This window comes from Scleropages formosus, chromosome 23 (assembly GCF_900964775.1).
Source record: "Scleropages formosus chromosome 23, fSclFor1.1, whole genome shotgun sequence".
Classification (NCBI taxonomy): domain Eukaryota; kingdom Metazoa; phylum Chordata; class Actinopteri; order Osteoglossiformes; family Osteoglossidae; genus Scleropages; species Scleropages formosus.
The window spans coordinates 14375124-14395576 of NC_041828.1; the positions used below are offsets into that span (position 1 = coordinate 14375124).

At 45.5% G+C, this 20453-nt stretch overlaps 1 protein-coding gene across 2 annotated transcripts in view; it reads left to right on the forward strand.

Annotated features, from left to right (window-relative positions):
- trappc9 (trafficking protein particle complex subunit 9) overlaps positions 1-20453 on the forward strand; it is a 197336-nt gene that overhangs the window by 102542 nt on the left and 74341 nt on the right. For both annotated transcript variants that reach the window (XM_018731819.2, XM_018731820.2), the window contains 2 exons: positions 4046-4188; positions 10932-11042. In XM_018731819.2, the coding sequence (XP_018587335.1) occupies positions 4046-4188; positions 10932-11042 (254 nt within the window). The remainder of the gene's footprint in view (positions 1-4045; positions 4189-10931; positions 11043-20453) is intronic.

Consider the following 20453-nt stretch of genomic DNA (forward strand, 5'->3'; position numbering starts at 1 on the left):
AGTTATCAGAGTACTTAAAATTCGTGGCATAATTTGTTCAAATGACGGTTTACTTTGGGAGTAAAGGACACAGGCGTGTGCTTCAAAAGTGAAATTTTGGAGTTTTATAACATGTAGTTGCACAAATACTTTTAAATCAGAGTAATTGGAGTTGGCAAACTCTCCAGCAGTGTGGTCCAAACCAAATCTCTGAGCTCATTCGTGGGTGCGCTGGACGAGATGATGGGATCACAGAGCTGCTTGGGGAATGAAGCGAAGAGATGGGCCAAGTTTCCCCTCCGAGAACCTCTCTCATTTGCTTCTTTCTTATGTTGAAACAATATCGCTCTTCCTCAGTATGAGTAATTATCATACAGAAAAAGACACATTAGCTGTGCATTTGTTTTTGCTGTAGAAATGTATACTCACCTCATTTCATGCTCTCCTGCTATGCTATATATATGTAAATCTCTCCTCCTGCTGGCTGAACTGACAGCGTTGCCTGCGTATGGCTTTTCCTTTACTTCAATTTTTTGGCTTACGTAACAGTTATCTGCATAGCCAGGCCAAGTTTAGCACAATCAGCAAGGCTGGATGGTTTCACATTAGAACTTCTGTGGGTTGATATGTTCATTGAGAGCACTGAGACTTCAGTTACAGCACATCTCTAGAAGGAAGAGTCACACCCAATGCATAATATTAACTTCATTTAGGTGCACTATTAAGGGTATGGTGAATTGTGATCACTCTAACATCGTACAAAGTCTTTTAAGGAAATTAAGAATATATACAAAATAAGTTCAGTAAGCTTTTTTTTTTTTTAAAAAAAAAAAAATTTAACCTTCATTCAGTTATGTTCCTCTTACATGTATTAGCTGTTTCTTTTCTCCAGTGTGACTTATGATATTGAGCTGCTTGCAGTGATTTATGTATTTATACAGCAGGGTGATTTTTACTGGAGCTATTTTTTTGGATATACACCTTGCTCAAGAGAACTCAGCAAGTGTTGTTTGAACTGGAGACCTTCAGGTTGTCGGCCAGTGGCCCTAACTACTGTGAGTTTCTTCCTGACACCTGCATTGCCATCTTTTCTCTCTCTTCTCTCTTTCCTCTTTGCACTTGCTGTGGGTACTGTGTTTTAAGGGCCGTACATGGAAATACATGGGTGATAATTGTGCGAATTTTGGGTTCTGTTTGTATCCCTCCCCTTTCCTGGGCTGCGCTGCGCTGCACTGCACTCTCTGTTCCGCTCACTTGGAACCTGGTACAGCACCCAATTAGCCTTTGAGGGATGCTGCCATTTTCCCCATTTGTTAATTGGTAATGGCAAATATGCGTGACCCTGTTATAATATTATATCTCGAAAAACTCATGATAGATGACTTGAATCACTGTTAGACAACTAGTGATGAGAGTTTTGTTTTGTTTCTTGTTCGTGATAGACAGAAGGACTTGATCACGGGCAACAAGTGGATAATGAGATATGTAACTGAACCTCTAACTTCAGCCGGATAAGATAAGTTGCCCTATGCATGCTTCAAGGTGTATTTTATATTTTAAGAATTGGGGTAATTTGGATGTGTAACATTTTAATGCCACTTCTTGTTAACATATTTAACCGAGTTTGTTCTTTATGTCTGCCGTGAGAGTACCGAAGGTGTACGGCAGCACCTTGTTTTCTTGATGAAAGGCTTATTGTCGTTGGTGAAACGGTAGACAGCTGTTCGGAGGCGGGACCCAGGCCACCTCCAGCTCCATGGCAATAACGAGAGACCCCCAGTGGACCAGCAGAGGCTCCTCAGACTGCCTCCCTGGCACGGTGTCTGGGTCCTCATCTGCTCCCCTGCGGCCATATCCATTTCCCTGATGGCTTTCCTTCCATCAGCTTGTCACTCTGCCATCACGGGGAAAGAGAACATGGCATCGCCGCTCTGTGCGAAAGTCCGCGTGCTCAGCTTGTGACTGATGGGCGCTGTTCACATCCCATCAGATCAGAGCAGCAGTCAGCCACTGTGATTTTCCCTGCGTCACCAGGCAGCAGCAAAACACACTTGTCTTGGCCTGATTAATTAGTATTTTGCTACTGCTTCCTAGGATAACACATAACAGGCAAGTTATGTCTGATGTTGGAGCAGTGCATTCAAGCTGACCCAGAATAAATGGAATATGTCTTCACCTCACTACAGCCATGAAATGGAAAACCAGGGTTAATGATTACTCTGGTCACAAGGGCAGTTTTCTGGGGATTCTCTTTAAATTGTTGGGGTTGATTTAGTTCACGGAGTCCTTAACTGAATGCCTTATATGTCTGCATACACATATAATTACATGGCCTTTTTCATTATTATTGTTGTTGCTGCTGCTGCTGCTGTTTATTATTTAGCTGACTCTTTTCTCCAAAGCAACTTACATCAGAAGCTTAGGGTTCTATATGGGTCCTGATGTAAGTTGCTTATATAAGCCACTTAGGGTTCTACATTGATATTTGAAATTATCTATCAATTAACGTAGTTGTGTTCTGTTTCCTGTACGAATTGGACATGAGTACGCTGATCTGCAATACTACAGAGGGAAGAGGGATTCCAGTCTGGCTCTTTGGACAGCTCTGTGTTATAAGGATGTGACTGTAACCGCTATGCTACCTGTGGCTTCCGTTATTGTATCACAAAACGTTCATAACCAGATGTATTGTGTGCTGTCATTACACCTTGGCTGTAACAGGCAGAAATGAGACTAGCTTCTGCAGATTTCGGGTTCTTTACCATTACATTTATCACACAGTGCCCCCCCAAATCAATGGTAGATCAGAGATGTGATGATCCTGTGTGGTGTACTGACTTTGACCATGGTGTCTGCAGTGAGCTTCAGGTACATCGCTGCTGCGCCACTTTTCCATAAGTGGTGCCTGAGCCTGTGTTTGGACCTCACTGTGCTACTTTGTGAACACGTGGAGATTGTGCGGGATCAGGAAGTTCACCCCACTGAGCTCTGTCATGACAAATTGGCAGGTTTGTTGAAATTATTCTCACATTCAGGAACAAAGTAGAGTGGGACCCACCCATCCCTCTCTCTGACAGACACACATACACACAGGTGTCTGCAATACTTCTGCAGGCAACACTTCCAGTCTCCATCTCTATCTGTGGGGAGTAAGATCCCAATCACTGTCTGTGCAAAAAGGGCGCACTGTTCCCCACTTTCCTCCTGCAAGTGAACCCCTGAAGGAGTCTTGGGGCTTTTGAGATCCACCCCCACCATGGAATGTACCAGACCCTTCTGTACTGCTGCAGCTGCTGATAGTACAGCTGCATCTACAATGTGACAAACACAGAGCTTTCCAGATTCTGGTCCCAGCACTCTGGCTCTCAGTCTCACACACACACACCGGGTCTGCAGTGCCAGGTATGTGTAGCACTGAGCAACCTCTGAAGCCCACGAGGAGCACGGAGGCAGGGCAGAATCAGTCTTAATATATATGTGTGTCTTCTTCTAAGAGGCATTCAACAGCGGAATAAGTAGTGTCTCTGCGCTGCCTCAGAGCTGGGAGGAAGGGAACTGAAAGGATGGTGATGGAGGGTGGTGCGACGATGGCATTCGCAGTCCCTCCGCACCATCTCCCTGCTCCTGTCACCGCTCACGTTCACGCAGTGACGACTGACTTGTTACCGCAGGAGGCTGAGGAGAGGTTCTGTTCCAAAGGAAAGTCATCAGTGCTCCACAGCACACTGATAATGGAGACATGGGTGCGACAGTACAGAGGATCAAACAGTCTCTTATGCTTCACAGGTGATAAATAACCACCGCTCTGGACAGAATGTAACATCTAGACCTACAGCTAGTCCGTCAGGTCTGATTTTGGGTGTGACGTGGCAACAGCGTGCCATGGACATACCTGCACCTGAAACGTATCACTTGTGCAGCTCTGCGAGGGTACATGCAAAGCCTCGTGTCCTTCAATTTGTTCTGCACTGCATAATTTATGGGACTTTCTGGGTGTAATTTATGGTGTTTGCACTATTAAAATGGGTGCTGTCCTCCCCCCGAACCCCAACCCCTAATTTTGCAGACGCTGGAGGCCATCTTGCACTTCAAGTACTCCGGGGGCCTGGGACAAATGCAGGGTTACTACCGCGAGCTGCTGCTCGGTGTGCACGTGGACGTGGAGCCGTCCGTCTTCTTCACCCGCGTCAGCGCCCTCCCGGCCACCAGGTAGGCATAGCTCGTTAGCGCCGCCGTGACACCTGGCGCCGGTGCCTGCCGCGCAGCCGGCGCCGTTATTACAGCTGTAATGATTGGAATCTTCTTGCCGCGTCCCGGTATTGAAGGATGACATTTCCGGTGACAGGACGGGAGCGCAAATTAATGAATATTCTCCGTCCCTGTCAGCAGCTCAGATATGGCGGGAAAACGGGTGGTGAGGGAGACAGATCGTAGCCCGGCCATTGCCACTTGAAGTGAATCATTAGCAGTAATAATATCTGCAGTGTAACCCATCCATCTTTTCCAGTGATGGATCTCGCTCTCTGCTGTTCGTCACCATGGGACTGTCACGCCGTGGATCGGAGATGTGCATGCGACGCGTGTTTTTAAGCGTTGACATTTTGCCGTGCACTCTGGTTAATAGCCTCCTCTAGTCATCCAGAGATTTTGAGAGAACATGCTTGTTTTGTCTTGACGGAACCTTAGGAGGAATGCATGATTCAGGTAGGAAAGTGGTCTGTTGTATCCAGGCAACAGATGCATGCTGAAGCTTTGCTGAGCTGCAGTCCTCATGCAGGCAGGGATCAATATGTATGAGTGGACAAGGACCTGTCTCAGGATGGGCCGTGGTTGTGTTTCAAGTCTCACAGCTGGATTGTATGCTTGGAAAAGTGACAAGCCACGAAGTCAGGGTGTGTAGCACGTGGTTCTTCCTCTGGAAAGGACTAACATAAAGGCCTTTCCTGCGGGATCAATACTGCATCTCTCTGTCTGTCTGAACAGATTGTCCTCTATGGGAACATGTATTTCAAGTGAGTTTGGGACAGCAGGTGGCATAATTGTTAGAGCTGTAACCTTCCACTTGAAAGACCCAGCTTCGAATACTTCTTTCTGCTGTAGTACCCTTGAGCAAGGTACTTATCCTGAATTGCTACAGTAAAATTACCCTGATACACTGTATATGAACAGGTAGATCAGTGCAAGTAGCTTAACAATGTTAGCTGCTTTGAAGGGAAGCGTCACCGTATAAATAAATGTGAAGGTGAATCGGTGTGTCGTGTGCTTCAAGTGTATGCGTGCGTGAGTGACGAGTGTAAGGTTGTCCTGCAATGGACTGGGATTCTTTCTTGGATATACATGTAGTGGTAGACTTACTGCGCTTTTACTGGGAGGCACTGGTGGTTCCGGAAAAATACAGAAGACATGCGTGAAGCCATCTACGTTCGACCACTCTACTTGAAAACAACGACAAAGCCACGCACCATGAAGCTGTGCACTCAGATCAGCACAGAGCAGAGACATGGGTAAATGGCTCGGTCGATCCTTTATTCTGTTTGTTCAACTGTTATTTTTACACTGCTGCCATCTGCTTGAAGGTGCCTGACCACGAAAGGAAGGAGAGTCTCCCTCCAATGCAATTATTTGGACCAGTTCAGCTGAGTGCGTTTCATTAGCGCGTGTCCTCCGGTGCAGATGCATCGCCCTCTTAAGGGAGGTCATCTGATGCACCAGAACCATCTAAACCAAGGCAGGGCAACATGTTTGCCTCGTGGAGCCCAACGAGGAATCATTTACCGCTGTAAAACCCCTTCTGTGGATAATCCTCAGACCCATCTCTGCTTTATTTTGTTTTTTCTCTCTTTGCCTCTAGCTTGTGTCTAGTTGTGTGATTTGTTCCCTGAGTGGACAAGCGTGTCCAGGATGTTTCCATGGGTTCCTCATTGCTCACTCGTGAGAGATTACCCCCGCGGTGCTCCTCGGCCAAGGGAGCGTTTGAGGCTGCTGAGGTGCGGCGATTGTGCAGGACACACTCCAGCGAAACCCTCTGACATCTGTGTCTGTGTTTTATCTCAGCTCATTAGCACCGTGCCCTGTCTAATGACCTGCTGGACGCAGACGACCCCTGGATCTCTGTAAACTCTTTATCTGATGCGTGAGGTTCTGAGGGTAACGGGGATTAGAGCAGTTGTGTGGAGTCATCGCTGATCTGCTCCAGTTTATGACCTGCAGTTGTTTTCCTGTGTTGAATATCGATTGGCTTGCGTGTGCTTGTGTCTATGTGTGTGAGTGTGTGTGTGTGCCTGCCTGCCTGCCTATGGGAGAAGAAGAGGGGAAGATTACATTGCTTTGGGTACTCTGCTAACAAATAGTGTAAGTGGGAAGACCAATATATTGACTTTTCAGAGTGAAGCGCTGTGTCTAAGAATTGCACACTAAAAAATATTTTATTTCCTGATTAACTGGCATCCATTTTTAGTAACACTGGCCTTATAAACCTGTCCTCAGCTAAACTGTGGTTGTTTAATTTTATGGAAGGAATACGTCACACATCGTGCCAAAGACAAGTGCGAAATCAGCATTTATCGATCAGAGACGACTGACTGACCAGTGGGCCGTGCTGCATTGATCTGTTGTTCATCTAATTTTCTCCTCCTGTCCCATCAACTTTGTACTCCTCTTGGAAACTTCCATGACACCCCCCCCCCCCCCCCCGCACCCGTCTGCCCCTTGGGGCAGATTGATGCCCGGAGGCGTCACTCTGGAAATAATGTTTGACTAAAGTGTGAGGTGCGAAGAGTTTGCCTGTAGATTTGCTGCTTAATTTACAGCACCTTGTGATGTCCCAGGTATTGACAGGTAGATTATCCACATCATAAACTTTAATGTTTGATTAAAGCTCCGTCGGGAAGCTTTCCTGCAAAATGAGCGCCTGGGCTCCTCGCTGCTTTAGCTCCGTGAGACTTCTCTGATCAATAGCAGCTAATAGCTGGTGCTTCCAGACGCAGTGTGACAGAGCTCATTCTAAAAATAGACAGCTAATATAGTATTAGTCAGTGCTGCTTTCTCATCACTTGGTTCATATTAATGCAATGAAGGTTTCCTCAGCATTTAATATTTCTCGTTGTGCTGACATTTACTTTTGTTTTGTCAATACTTTAAATGGTTCACCCAAGGGGTCTTTTCGCAACACGCTGTATTTCTAGACTAAAGGAGCAGAGAAGACAGGGTGGGAGCACAGTTTTGTAACTTGAAGGGCACTGCTGTAGGACTTTTGATCGAGGAATTGCTCGGGTTATGTATCCCGTCATATGTGAGCGAGCGTGCGTCGATATTGTTCTCGAATGCCAGCATGTGGTGTACTGGTTAGAGCTGCTGCCTTACGCTTGAAGGGCCCAGGTTTGAATCCCATCTTCAAGGTACTTAACCTGAATTGACTTCGTAAAAATTGCCCAGCTCTATAAATGGGTAAATCATTGTAGGTAGTGTAATATTTGTGAAAAGTATTTTCTAAATAAATTAATAATAGTTTATTTTAATTTGAAATTTTCTCATCCAACCTCCAAATCCTGTTCTTAGAATCGGTGAGGACGTGTCACAACTTCAACCCATTGAGCCACAAGCAGCTCAAATTGCAGGTTGAAGGCTGGGGGTTCTCAGGAATCATGGAGACGCTGATCATGGAGTGCTTTGTTAGGTAATCACGTCACGCGTCGCTGTACCCATGCCGTCACCGCTGGACCACTTAGTGCCTGAGCAATGAGCTCCTGTTAGTAAACCTGGAGAGTCTGGCGGGCGGCCATGATTGATTACAGCCACTGAGGGCTCCAGCATATAAATCACAGCTCCGTCCCACTCCATCGTTCATCATGTCCCTTAATAAAGGTGGAGAGACAATTAAAATAACACGGGTTCCTCGGTAAAAAAATGTGCTTTTAATTGCTGAGCAGTTTATTTGGAGCTCTGTTTGTGCCGCAATATAATGCTTTTGGTTTCTCCAAAACATTGTGTTGTGTCTTTCTCAGCAGTACCAGCAATGAGATGGGGAGGCAGAGCAAAAAGCCATGTTGTGGACGCTGTGGTGCTTTCAGCACGTGTGTAGCTTACTAGAGAGATCAGCTGTGCAAGTTCAACAGCCTCTAACAGCAACGTCCTGACAACACTGTGCTCTAGTGAAGACATTTGAAGGCTCTAGGTAGTGCCGTAGTGAAGTAGCCAGGCTTGCAAACTGATGGCTGCTGGGTCAAGGCCCAGCAGAGGTCATGGTGCAATACCATGGAGCAGAGCCCCTGAGCTGCTCTTGCTGAACAAATTCAGGTATCCAGCAAGATGACATGAGTGAAGTCGCAGCTGGCCTGAGGAAGGTGGTGATGATACGCCCCTCTCTGTTGTCACATTACGCAGCAGTGAACAGCGAGTGATCACTTACTTGTGCACCTCTCAGGTCATCTGTTTACCCAGACAGCACAAAGGTCGTTTGGGTAAGCGCATGACCTGAGAAGTGCAGGAGTCCACAAGTTCGCACCTGAGCTGAGAACACTTATGGCAGGTTTAGGTCGCATTTGATCCCCACAGATGCTCAGCTTGACTGTGTGTTTCTGGCTTATTGGGAAATGCTGTAGTCAAATCTTTAGTGTACAAATATTACACAGATTATTTCACATAGTCGTGGCACATCCCCAAGCTTTTTTTTTTTATTAAAAAAAAAAAAAAAACAAATACACACACACACACACACACACACACACATTTTCAGAACCGCTTGTCCCATACGGGGTCGCGGGGAACCGGAGCCTACCCGGTAACACAGGGCGTAAGGCCGGAGGGGGAGGGGACACACCCAGGACGGGACGCCAGTCCGTCGCAAGGCACCCCAAGCGGGACTTGAACCCCAGACCCACTGGAGAGCAGGACTGTGGTCCAACCCACTGCGCCACCGCACCCCCTAAAAAAAAAAAAAAACAAATATTAACATTTATCTGATACTGTTGTGTTGAGCTTTGGCAGATGTCCCAGTGACCACATCCTGTTGATTATTACTGAGCAAGGCACCCTTGTGTAACATGTCCAGCTTATTGAGGTATTATGTTACTCGGTGTCCTTGGGAGACTCACAGTTTCCATAGGAGGCTAACTTCCCGTTTCACGCGTTCTGCATACATCTTGTGTGTTTTATGGAACATGTTGGCTCACAGGTGCTCTGCATGTTGAGAGACAAGTGAAAATCTTGACTTTAATTAAGGTAATTATAGGTCCCTAGATAATACAGACAAAAGCATCCGTGTGTGCGCGCGCACGCTGGCAGAGCGATGTGTCTGACAAGATGATCAGTGGTATTGATACATCATGAGAGCTTGATGACATAGTGGTCCTCCAAAAGGCAGCATAACCCCAAATACGAGAGATAAACACTGTACCCTGCATGTGTGTGTCTCGGTAAGGTGACTTTGGCATGTTTCCCAGCTGGGATGGGCCATTTGTAGATTGGAATGAACATATGGAGTGGTGTGCTCTGGTTGTGGACTTAGCCAGAACCTTTACTGCCATTGTGTAAGATGCACTTTCATTCTAACGCCTTGATTTGAGTGCTTGTTTTTCGCTCAGCCGTGTGTGTACGTGTGTGTGCCTACAGTAGTCTGTAGCAGTGCAACCGGGCCGTGCTCAGCCACTGAGCCTGGGGGGTTTCGAGCAGTCTCTTCCTCCCATTGTGCACCTGCAGTCACAGGATGTCCAGCAGGCAGGGGTCTGGAAACAGCTGACGTGCACGGCGTTGTGGGGAAGATCACATCAGTGTGTCATTTGTTGAGAAAGGTGCCGTGTACAGACAGACTGGACTGAAGTTGGGCCGCATGGCCACCAGCTTTGTTCTTGTAACACGGTTGTCAAAGTTTTGGCTGCTCTTCTGTGGTTCCTTCTCTTGTTTTTGGCTTAATCCCGTAAACATGATAGGCGAAAAGTTTTCCGAAAATTTCATTTGTGAAACTTAAGGCTGAACTACAGGAAGGAACTGGGTTTTTTTTTTTTGGGGGGGGGGGGGGGGGGTTAGTAAAAATGACACATTCTTGCCTGTCCAGACACACACCCCCCATCCTTGAATGATGATTCATTCCAATGTATAATATAAGTGGCCTTGTGAATCATTTTGGCATCATGCTACATAGTAAAAGATTTATATATAAGTAAAATTTTGGTTTCATTTTGCTGATTATCTAGTCACAGTGCCATATTGGAAGATAAAACTTCTGTACCTAATCTGCATTTATAAAAAAAAAAAAAAAAAAAAACTTTGTTATTGTGAAAAGTTTTATGCCAGTTAATAACCACACATATTGAAATATTGATTTTTAACAATTAATTGTGTCACTTTGCCCAATGTATCTAGACATTCCAATATCTGTTCAGTCATGTCTTACCGGTCAGTTGTATTATACTTGGCCAGCTGCTGTGATGCATCAAGGACAGTAGTTGAATCACAAGCACTCACATTCATAGAATACCCATAACAATGATTGTATATTGTTTTGGGGAAAGACGTATATTTTATTTGGCGCATTTCTGTACACCCCCTACCAGAATTTCTTCATGTAACTTCACTCTTCGTGTTTTGAGAACAGAAAGTTTCCTCCCACTGCTGTGCCGTTGAAGCCCTGAAAAATCCCTGTCACATTTGATAAGGGTTTGGGGTGTGAAGATTTGCCACAAGCCCCGCCCTTTCCTGTCATATCACTTTTGAAGCTCCGCTCAGATGAACATGAGAGGGGATTCAGAAACGCTAGAAACATCTCCAGTGTGACGGCAGGAGTCTTGTTTCACAACTTACTCCACAGGTGTCACTAGTATTTTGGGTACAGTGAGCAGTGACTGACTGGGATCGCTACTTTGAGTAGAGCCCCAGGCAAGGCTGGTGATGGTCACATGGTCAGTACTGGTTCCAGAGGCCCACTGACTGCCTCTTTGCCTCTTCTCTCTCCACAGTACCCGTCAGTGCCACCTGCTGCTGGACGTGTTCAACTCCACAGAACATGAGCTGACCGTGAGCGCCCGCAACAACCAGGACGTGGTGCTCCATGCTAGCGAGTGTCAGAGGTGGGCCGCTCCGTGTCACGTGTCCTGCGTCACCTGTACCGTAACCAGCGAGTCAACATGAATGCGCTACATATGCTACATAAGTGTTGGTTTGTACTGTGTGGGCTGGTGCAAACTGGTGCTGCTTTCATACTTGTGCCTTTTCGAGGTTCTTGTGTTATGACATTATAATCTCTTAAGTAGTATCTTCTTAAAATAGTCCCTTTATTGCAGCCACATAGCAGAAAAGAAAAGAAAGAAAGCAGAAATGACTGAGAAAAGATTGGCTGAAACCAGGCGAGTAAAGAAGGTTGCTGTGGACACACTGGAAGTTTTTGATGAAGAAGTGGAAATCACCTCTCACCTTCAGGGGTCGATTTAGACTTACATTTACATTTATTCATTTAGCAGACGCTTTTGTCCAAAGCAACGTACATCTCAGCAAAAGTACAATTTATGCATTACATTGAGAGAAGGAGACATAGCTGCAGACATGAAAGTCTCAAGCAAACCTAGTCTGTTCCCTACCACTTGCTGCATCGACGTTCATCGTTCAAGTAGGTGCATAAGACACAGGATATACAAATCCCGATACCTCCCCACCAATTTTTTTAAAAATATTGTAAGATAGACAAATGAGCAAGTACAATGCCAGAGTAGTGGCTGAATAAAGGTTGTATGTGGGGATGCTTGTGGAGTTACGATGCGTGAACAGTTACACCATAGACGATCTGAAGAGATCTTGGGCAAAGTGCATCTGGAAAAGGTGGGTTTTCAGACCCTTCTTGAAAATAGACAGAGTTTCCGCAGTTCTGAGTGACAGGGCAAGGTCATTCTACCACAACGGACCCAGAACCGAGAACCTCCGAGCTTTGCCGTTCGACTTAGATATAGTCCTTTTATTTCACCAGCCTGCTGCCTGCTTTCCCTGTCAGGTGGCATTGTTGAACTATGTTCACCCTGTCCTCAGAAACAAATAAGGCTCAGTTCCTTCTTCACTGCACTGGGGTAAAAAAAAAAAAATGGAAAAAAAAAGTACTGGTGCATCTGCTCAGGTGAAGTGTGCTTAGATGTCTTTAGTAAGCTTACTTGGGGCTAATGAGACAGTAATTGCTCTTATGGATTTATCTGGTAGTATCAGTGAGATTCCAAACCTTAAATGCTGTTGTTCAATCTCTTTTGTTCTCATTCGCCTCCCCTGTTGACACTCCTCCCCAAAGGATTCCCTTCTGTGCCCGTGTCAGCATACGCTTCTTCATACTCCTCCCCTGGGCCAGAATCTTTGTATTTTGCCTTCTTTATGGATGGTTTGCAATTATCGTCCTCCTTAGAGCTATGTATTGAAGGTGCCGCAGCTCCGTCCAAGTTCTGTTTTTCTGAATCTCGAGCAGTGGTGAGAGCTGCACTTCTGCTCTTTTCTGGAGGGTGTTTGGTTTAGGAGAAACTTTGTACTGCGTTCTTGGGTGCCGCAAGGATTTAGTCATTTAATTTTGCTCTCTCTCCAGGGTTTCCCACTGCTGTCAGGAGTTCAGACCCTTTCTACTTTTCCTGTTTGTCAGCCGTACCCTTAGCTGAAGGAACCTTGTGTTGTTGCGATGGCTCAGTCGCTCGTCCTTTTGCAATTCGCACATGCTGTGAATAGATGAAGATGGCGCTGGGTCTTGCCTGCTGAACCGGGCTACGAGGCCCTTCTGTTTCCCTACTGCTCGGCTCCCAAATAAGCACTGAGGACTGGTGTCACACGGCTGCTTTCCCAGACCTGTCGCCGCTGTGATTGCGGTGATTTATAGCTCCTGCTCTACAGCAGTTCCACTGCCCGGTTGGGTGTTCGGAGGGACCAAGTGTTGTGTTCATACTCTGCCGTCGCTCATTTGAAACAAGCAGCGTGTAGCTGTTTTGATTTTTGCGTTTTGAATCAGGGTCTTCTTGCCTAAATTAATTTAATGTTATTGACACTTAAGTTGTCTGAACGTTTCTTGATTGGAATGTCCCTTGGTATCGCCACAAGCCATCTTGTAAGCCCCGTCACTGTCGACACACACAGCACCTGCCCAGAATGTCTCCTCTTCTCCCCTAGCCATCTTCCATGTTCCACCGGCCAGTTTTTTAGGACATTACTCTTTTAGGACATTACTCTTTTAGGACCTTCTTTATGCACATTGCAGCATTTAGTCTACAACCACATGTGGGGGTCACTTTGCATCTGATTTTCAAGGCATAATGCTGTTGGTGAATAAATATGCACATAAAATACAGAGGTACTGGGAAGCGTGCCTCAGCTCCTGGGCTCTGGGTTTGGGTGTGGGTTGGAATCTGGCTCAGTGTGTGTGGAGTTTGCATGTTCTTCCTTTCTCTCCTTGGGTTTTCTCTCACAATCTAAAGACATTTATTTCAGGTGAGTAAGTAACACAGAATTGCCCTTTCTGTGTATGGGTGTGTGCCTGCGGGTATGCGTGTGGTGCATGTGCAACACTCTCATGTATGAAGGCATGAAGCATGGTCATTTTCAGGTCATTTCAGCATACCAGAGTATCATAGTGAGGTAGAGGATCTCAGACAGAGTTTTCAGTGCTCATCAATGTAGAGTCAGTTTCCAGGGCATCGGCGCTGGAACTTTACTCACCTCCATGATATATTAATTAAAAACGTGTACGTGAGCAAGTGCACAGTCAGGTCATTGGTTCCTTTTTAATAGTCTGCAGCAGAGCGTCCGCAGCGGGACTCGCAAAGGCCTGCATCTGGCACCTAGTTCCAGTTTACGTACCGTGTTTAACTGCTATTTACCTCAACCTCTGCTGCACGCTTGTCACTTTCACTAATATCTTTTGACATGTTTCCTGTCACACCTTGTTATAGTGTCTCCAATTAGTGCATTGCTCATAAGCATTAAGAGCCATTTTTTATTCAGTACTATACTGTTACTGGCATGGAGAAAAAAAATCCACAAACTTTGATATCCACTTTGCATTTGTACATTTCCTTTTATGGATTTGCCAAATATTACCCTTTCATCAGTAGATAATAAAGAGGGACTGCTATTATCAACGGCGGCGTTTATCTAAATACGTGCCGTAGCCTTGATAATATTGCAGCAAATTCCAAATTTAATTCCAAGCGGGTTCTCTCAGAACGGCTTCCATATGGAGCTCTCCAGAAGCCGCGCTGAGAGACTCATCTTTCGCGGACGGCAGACGGGACTGTCGCTTCCCATTCCCTGACATTTTGATAAATGAGGTGTCAGGTGTGGGGTGTGTTTTCGGAGCCTTTAGGAAGGCCACGTGCGCGCAGGCCGTCTGCCAGTCACTGCGCGGCAAGTTCGCACACCATAAGGAGCTGCTTAGCGGCTCTGGGACGCGTCGTTAAATCCATTTTCCAAGGTGCCTCCTCCATGCCGAGTGAGGGAACGCACGGTAGCAGTGCAAGTTCACCACTGCCCTCCGCACAAAAGATTTCTATTTACTTCCCGGAGAGCTGAAGTGTATTAAATTGCGGTTGAATGCGAGACGAGGTGGCATTAGGGCAGCTTTCCTCTCGCTGGTCTCCTCTAATTAGAATTGACTGGGACCACATGGTCCACTGTATCCATTTTATTCTGTCTCTCACACACACACACACACACGCTCATACACACACCTTTACATTTATTCATTTAGCAGACGCTTTTCTCCAAAACAACGTACATCTCATAGAAAATACAATTTATGCATTACATTAGGAGAAAGTGACATAGATGCAGATGTGTTATTCTTAAGTAGAGTTAGTTTCCACTACATTCACCAGTGTTCATCACATGAGTAGCTGTATAAAACTCAAGCTGCATAGAACACCTGATCACCTTCCTACTGTTTTTTTGGAGATACAAACATCTGCATACATTATAGGAGGAGCTGTGTAGAGGCTTATGCAAGCATGATCATAAAGTTATGGTGCATGAACATTTACACCTTACGTGAGCTTAAGAGAACATGGGCGAAGTGAGTCTGCAAGAGGGGAATTTTAAATGTGGACAAAGTTTCAGCAGTTCTGAGTGAGAGGGGGAGGTCGTTCCACCACAGCGGAGCCAGAACCGAGAACCTCCGTGCTTTACCTTTCGTGCGCGGGACCACCAAGCGGGCAGATGTGGAAAAGCGTAGCGCTCTGGTTGGGGTGTAGCGAATTATCAAGTCTTGTAGACATCTGGGAGCAGTTCTATTGATACATTTGTAGACAGTAACCATGGTCTTGAATTTGATTCTGGCAGCTATAGGAAGCCAGTGCAGAGAAACGAGTAGAGGAGACACATTCGCGGACACTTCGGCAAGTCAAACACAACATGGGCAGCAGTGCTCTGTATCAGCTGTAGAGGTTTGATGGCAGTAGTAGGAAGGCCAGACAAGAGAGAGTTGCAGTAGTCCAGATGGGATGTTACCGTGGCCTGGACATGTAGTTGTCCAGAGTCATCGTGAGGTAAGGACAGATCCTGCGAATGTTAAACAGGATGTGTCTGCAGGTCCGGGCTGTGACCTCCATGTGCTGAGTGCATGCATGCGCACACATGCACATAAAGTCCTGCCCCCATTGCCTGACGCACTTGTCTAAGTGTCTTGTTAAGTATATTTTCTTGTTCTGTTGAAGGGGTTCAGAAACTGTTCTCAAAGTTACGCTGGCAGGGAACCCTGGTGCCGCTACCTGCAACCATGTGATTGTGCGTCCGGTATGTGGTTCACTGCAGTACCAGTGGGCTTTTTAAAGGCTCTTATCACAGTTTTTGAGAGTCTCAGCCTGCTCCAGCATGTTTTTCCCTCTGACTATGAAGAATCACTCCAGCAGGTGTGTGGTGAAGCCTCGCAGCCCTAAATCGGCCAGGTGCCTAGAGTTAAACACTCCTGTACGAATCCCTGTTTCACAGCGCTAAGGCTGATCAGCATGAACGGATGCAGGTTTTCTGGGAAAATGTTCTCCATTGTCAGTGGATCAACAAGGCCCTATAGTTGTGCCTGTTACTGTTATTTTAACTGAAGCATCATCACCTTAGAATCAGAAGGTCCAAGGTACTCAGCCCCTGTCTGCCACCACCTTCAGCACTCCACGTTAACGCTTGTCTGACTGTTTGGGACAGGTCATTTGCTTAAATTTTCATAGCTGACCAGGATGACTTGTCCTGATAGCTGTCCGATTGACAGGTGGACATTAAATAAGGTAGAAGATTAAGAAATTTGATGCAAAAGAACAACCGTCATTATAATAAAGTAACTGAGTAAGGTTAATACATCTGTCACCTTCCTTTCAGTTACTCAAGTGTTTTTTTGCTGCGGATTTGTTGAAAATAAAAGCAAAATAGCTTTACCATCTTGCTTTTTACACAATTTCGTTTTTTGGGGTTTCTTTGTAATTATGCTTCCTTTCACACAGTACTCTGCAATTACAATTTACGAGGATGTTTCAGGCAGAGACTTTTACTTATTTCTCTCTTTCTCACATGTACCAGAATTGGAAAGGTGCAAAATTTCTTGGGGCAGGTAAAATATACCTGTCCCATGGACAACAAAGAGCAAAAAAAAATAAAAAATTTTCAAACCCTGGCCTTGAACCTAAAGGACCTAGGTTTGATCCCACCTCCTGCTGTAGTGCCCTTGAGCAAGGTACTTATCGTGAACTGCTACCTTTAAAATTACCCACCTCTGTAGCCTGCTTAGTAGTAAGGTAAATGGTAATTGTAAGTGCTTTATGCTTTTAAGATGGTTTAAAAAGAAAAAGAGTAATCTAAGGAAATGTAATCCAAATGGCTCCATTTCTGTCATTAGTTTGTCTGCTTTCCGTTAAATTAAGCTGTGAACCCTCAGGGCTGGTTCAAACATGCTGCTCTTTAATTTTGTTGCCATGCATGAGGTCACAGTCGAAACAAAATATTCACTTAAATATGATGTTTCCTTCATATTTACACACACACGCACACTACAAGAACTCCAGGAAGAGGAAGGAATACAGATAAGGTGGAAAGTGAACAGATGTATGACTGCCTCCCGGTTCTTGTTGCTCCATTACAGAGAGTTAGTTCCCGATGCAGCGTTAGAACGGTATGTGTCGCATGGGGAAGCGGCACGTGCCACGCAGTTGCTGTCAGTATGATAGCTGAAGGGTGCGCTCCCTAGTGCACACGTCTGTCTGCAGAGCCGTTCAGATCTGCTTCTCTTTACCCCCATGGCTCCGTGTTGGATTGCCTGTGCCATTCGCTCCACGACGTACAGCTGTTTCACCAATAGTCCAGGGACGACAAATTTCAGTCCCCCTGCGTGATGTGGACTTTCAAGTACTTTTTTGCGCTTACTGTTGTAAAATGAACTGAGCCAACAACTAAATGTGAGTTACACCACTAATGTGTTCACCACCAGCTGGAGCTCCCAGTGAAATCCCAGCTTCCTCCTCACCGTTCTCCCGCAGGGCAGGATGCGAACGCAACAAACACATTCACTCACATTATCCAGTAGTTGCATTTTGTTAGCTCTTATTGGAATAGTCAGTTCCAGTACCACTTTCAGATTGCTTTGTTTGACACTTCTTCACACTGGGCACATAACCAGCTAGATAGCTATATTATACCGTAGAGGGTCCATCAGCATTTATTTATGTTTTAAATTTTACTTTTACATTACTGTTGCGTTATTATACATACATTATTACAAAGGATTTTCATATATTCATTTAGCAGACACTTTTCCCCAAAGTGATGTACATCACAGAGAAAAGACAGTGCATTACATCAACAGAAGGAGAGATTTGGTTTCAGACACGTGATTCCCGAGTGCAGTCAATTTGTCGTATTCCACCATGTGAACCAGTGTACATTACGAGAGTAGCCGCATATCGGGTGTTTTGTTAATTGAACACAGTACACGTGTACTGAGCACTTACAAGATCGGGGAGAAGTGAGCCTGAAAGAGAAGTTTTGAGAGCCTTCTTTAACGTAGAGAGAGGGATTCAGCAGTTCTGAGTGAGAGGAGGAGGTCATTCAACCACTTCAGATCTAGAACTGAAAACCTTTGTGCTTTTGATTTTGGACCTTTTATGCATGTGACCACCAAGCTGGCAGAGATGGAGGAGCGTAACAATCTGGTTGGGGTATAGCATGTGATCAGATCTTGTAGATACTGGGGAGCAGGTCTTTTGATGTTTTGAAGGCTGTAGCCAGAGTCTTAAATTTGTTCTGGGCAGCTATAGGAAGCCAGTGCAAAGAGAAGAGGAAGGAAGATAATGGAACGCGTCGGCCAGTCGAACACAACCTGTGCAGGAGCAACTGGAGAGGTTTTGAGGAAGCCAGACAGAGAGTTGCAGTAGTATAGGTGGGGTATCACCATGGCCTAGACAAGTAGTTGTGCAGAGTCTGTTAGATAGGGATGGATCTTGCAGATGTTACGCAGGATGTACCTGCAGGTTCGAGTTGTGGCTTTGATGTGTTGAGAGAAAGACAGACTTGAGTCAATCGTCACTCCCAGACTCTTAACCGTGGACGTAGGCAAAACAAATGAGTTGTCCAGAGACTTCTCAACAGGAAGATGGACCAACTAGGAGATGAAGAATCTCTGTTTTGGAGAAGTTCAGTTGTAGGTGCTAACCAGACATCCAGGCAGAGGTATCCAAGAGGCAAGCAGTGATGCTGTTGCTCCAGGGGTGGAAAGGAGATGCTTTTCTCCAAAGTGACTTACAGCTTTGAGCTACTTATGATTTACCCATTTATACAGTAGTAGGTGGCCTGATGGTTAGAGCTGCCTCCTTACACATAAATGATCCAGGTTTTACCTCTTCTGTGATACTCCTGAATTGCTCCAGTGAAAATAACCCATCTGTATAAAAGGGTAAGGAACTGTAAGTAACTTAATATTGTAAGTAAATGTGTACAGCTGGGTAATTTTTACTGTATCAGTTCAGAGTAACTTGCTCAAGGGTACTCTACCAGGAGGTGGGAATCACATCTGTGTCTGAGTGCAAGGCGGAAGCTCTAACCACTGCGCCACCTGCTCCTGTCTATATGGAATAGCTGAAACTGCCAGCCAGACAGTCTTATGCCTTATTTATAGCAAGGTAAAGATCATAAATTATTTTCTTTGTTTAGAAATTATTTTTGTTGTTAATTATTGTAATTTTTTTTAGACAAAATATTACAATAATGTGTCTACATTGGGCATTCTGTTGCAGTGCCCTCCACCAGGGTGATGCTGTGCAGATTAGGAGCGGCACTTCAGTCACACCTGATGCATCCTGCTCTTGTATTGCTTCCCGCTGGACCCTGTGCTCTGTGCAGGTCCCGGGGGCCCACTGTCCAACTGGCCCTTTCATCTGGTGCCCTGCATGGCCTTGTCCCCTCCCAGGGACCGCCTCTGTCATTACCTGCATCCCACGGTTGCCATAGAGATGGCTTCTCTCCTGTGCACTTTGCATTAAGGGAGACAGGATTTTTTTTTTTTTTTTTTTTTTTTGTAGTCCCTCTGTCAGTGCCTTCCTGTGCTTTATTCATTATGTGCGGGAATCAGGCATGTGCTTTTTTTTTCCATTCCTCTTGTTCCTGCATTGTGATGTCTTCACTCCAAGTCCTCCACAGATGTATAATTCTCTCGCTCCACATCACCCTCCTCTTTTGTTTCTCTACGGCTGTGTGTGAAATTCTTTCAGCCGCCGTCGCTGTGCGCTATCAATCTCATGAATACACACTGCTTCGCAGGCTCGCCGAGAAGAGGGGCTAATGGCTGTCGGGGCGCTAGTGTTAGCGTGTTGGAGGATGTCTTTTTGCACAGGGGTAGGAGGCAGTTAGAGACCCCCGCTGTGAGATTGCTGCCCTCACATTCCACCTAACACACTCCCCAGCTGTCCCTTTTGAGAGCGTGACTCGAGAGCTGGGAACACGCATTGGTGGGTTTTATTCATCAGTTCAGCTCGTGCGACTGAAACGCATACCCACACCTGAGTTTCTGCCTTTACTCGGTCTCGTGAGGGAGAGGTGATGCTGCAGGGATTTATTTAATCTGCAAAGAACCACTGTGTCGGTCAGATTCAAGCAAGGAGGTGCTTCAGGTGTGTGAGCAACATGTCTCATAACCTTTAAGACAATTAACATCATTTATTTAACTGGTGCTTTTCTTCAAAGTGACTTAGTGTTAAGGTAATTATAGTGATTTTCCAGTTTTACTGGAGCAATTCAGGGTAAGTAGATACCTTTCTCAAGGGTAATACAACAGGAGGTGGGATGTCAATCTGGGTCCTTTGAGTGCAAGGTGGGTAACCACTGCACCACCCCCCTGTCCCTTAATCATATAATAACAATTGCACAGTAAAAATAAGTCATACGTAATGCATATTTAAAATAGCATGACATAATAAACATGATATGATATGAAGTGACAGTTTTGCAAGGTATTAGTATAAAATTGCAGTCCATTTTTCTGGCATTATTCTACCTTT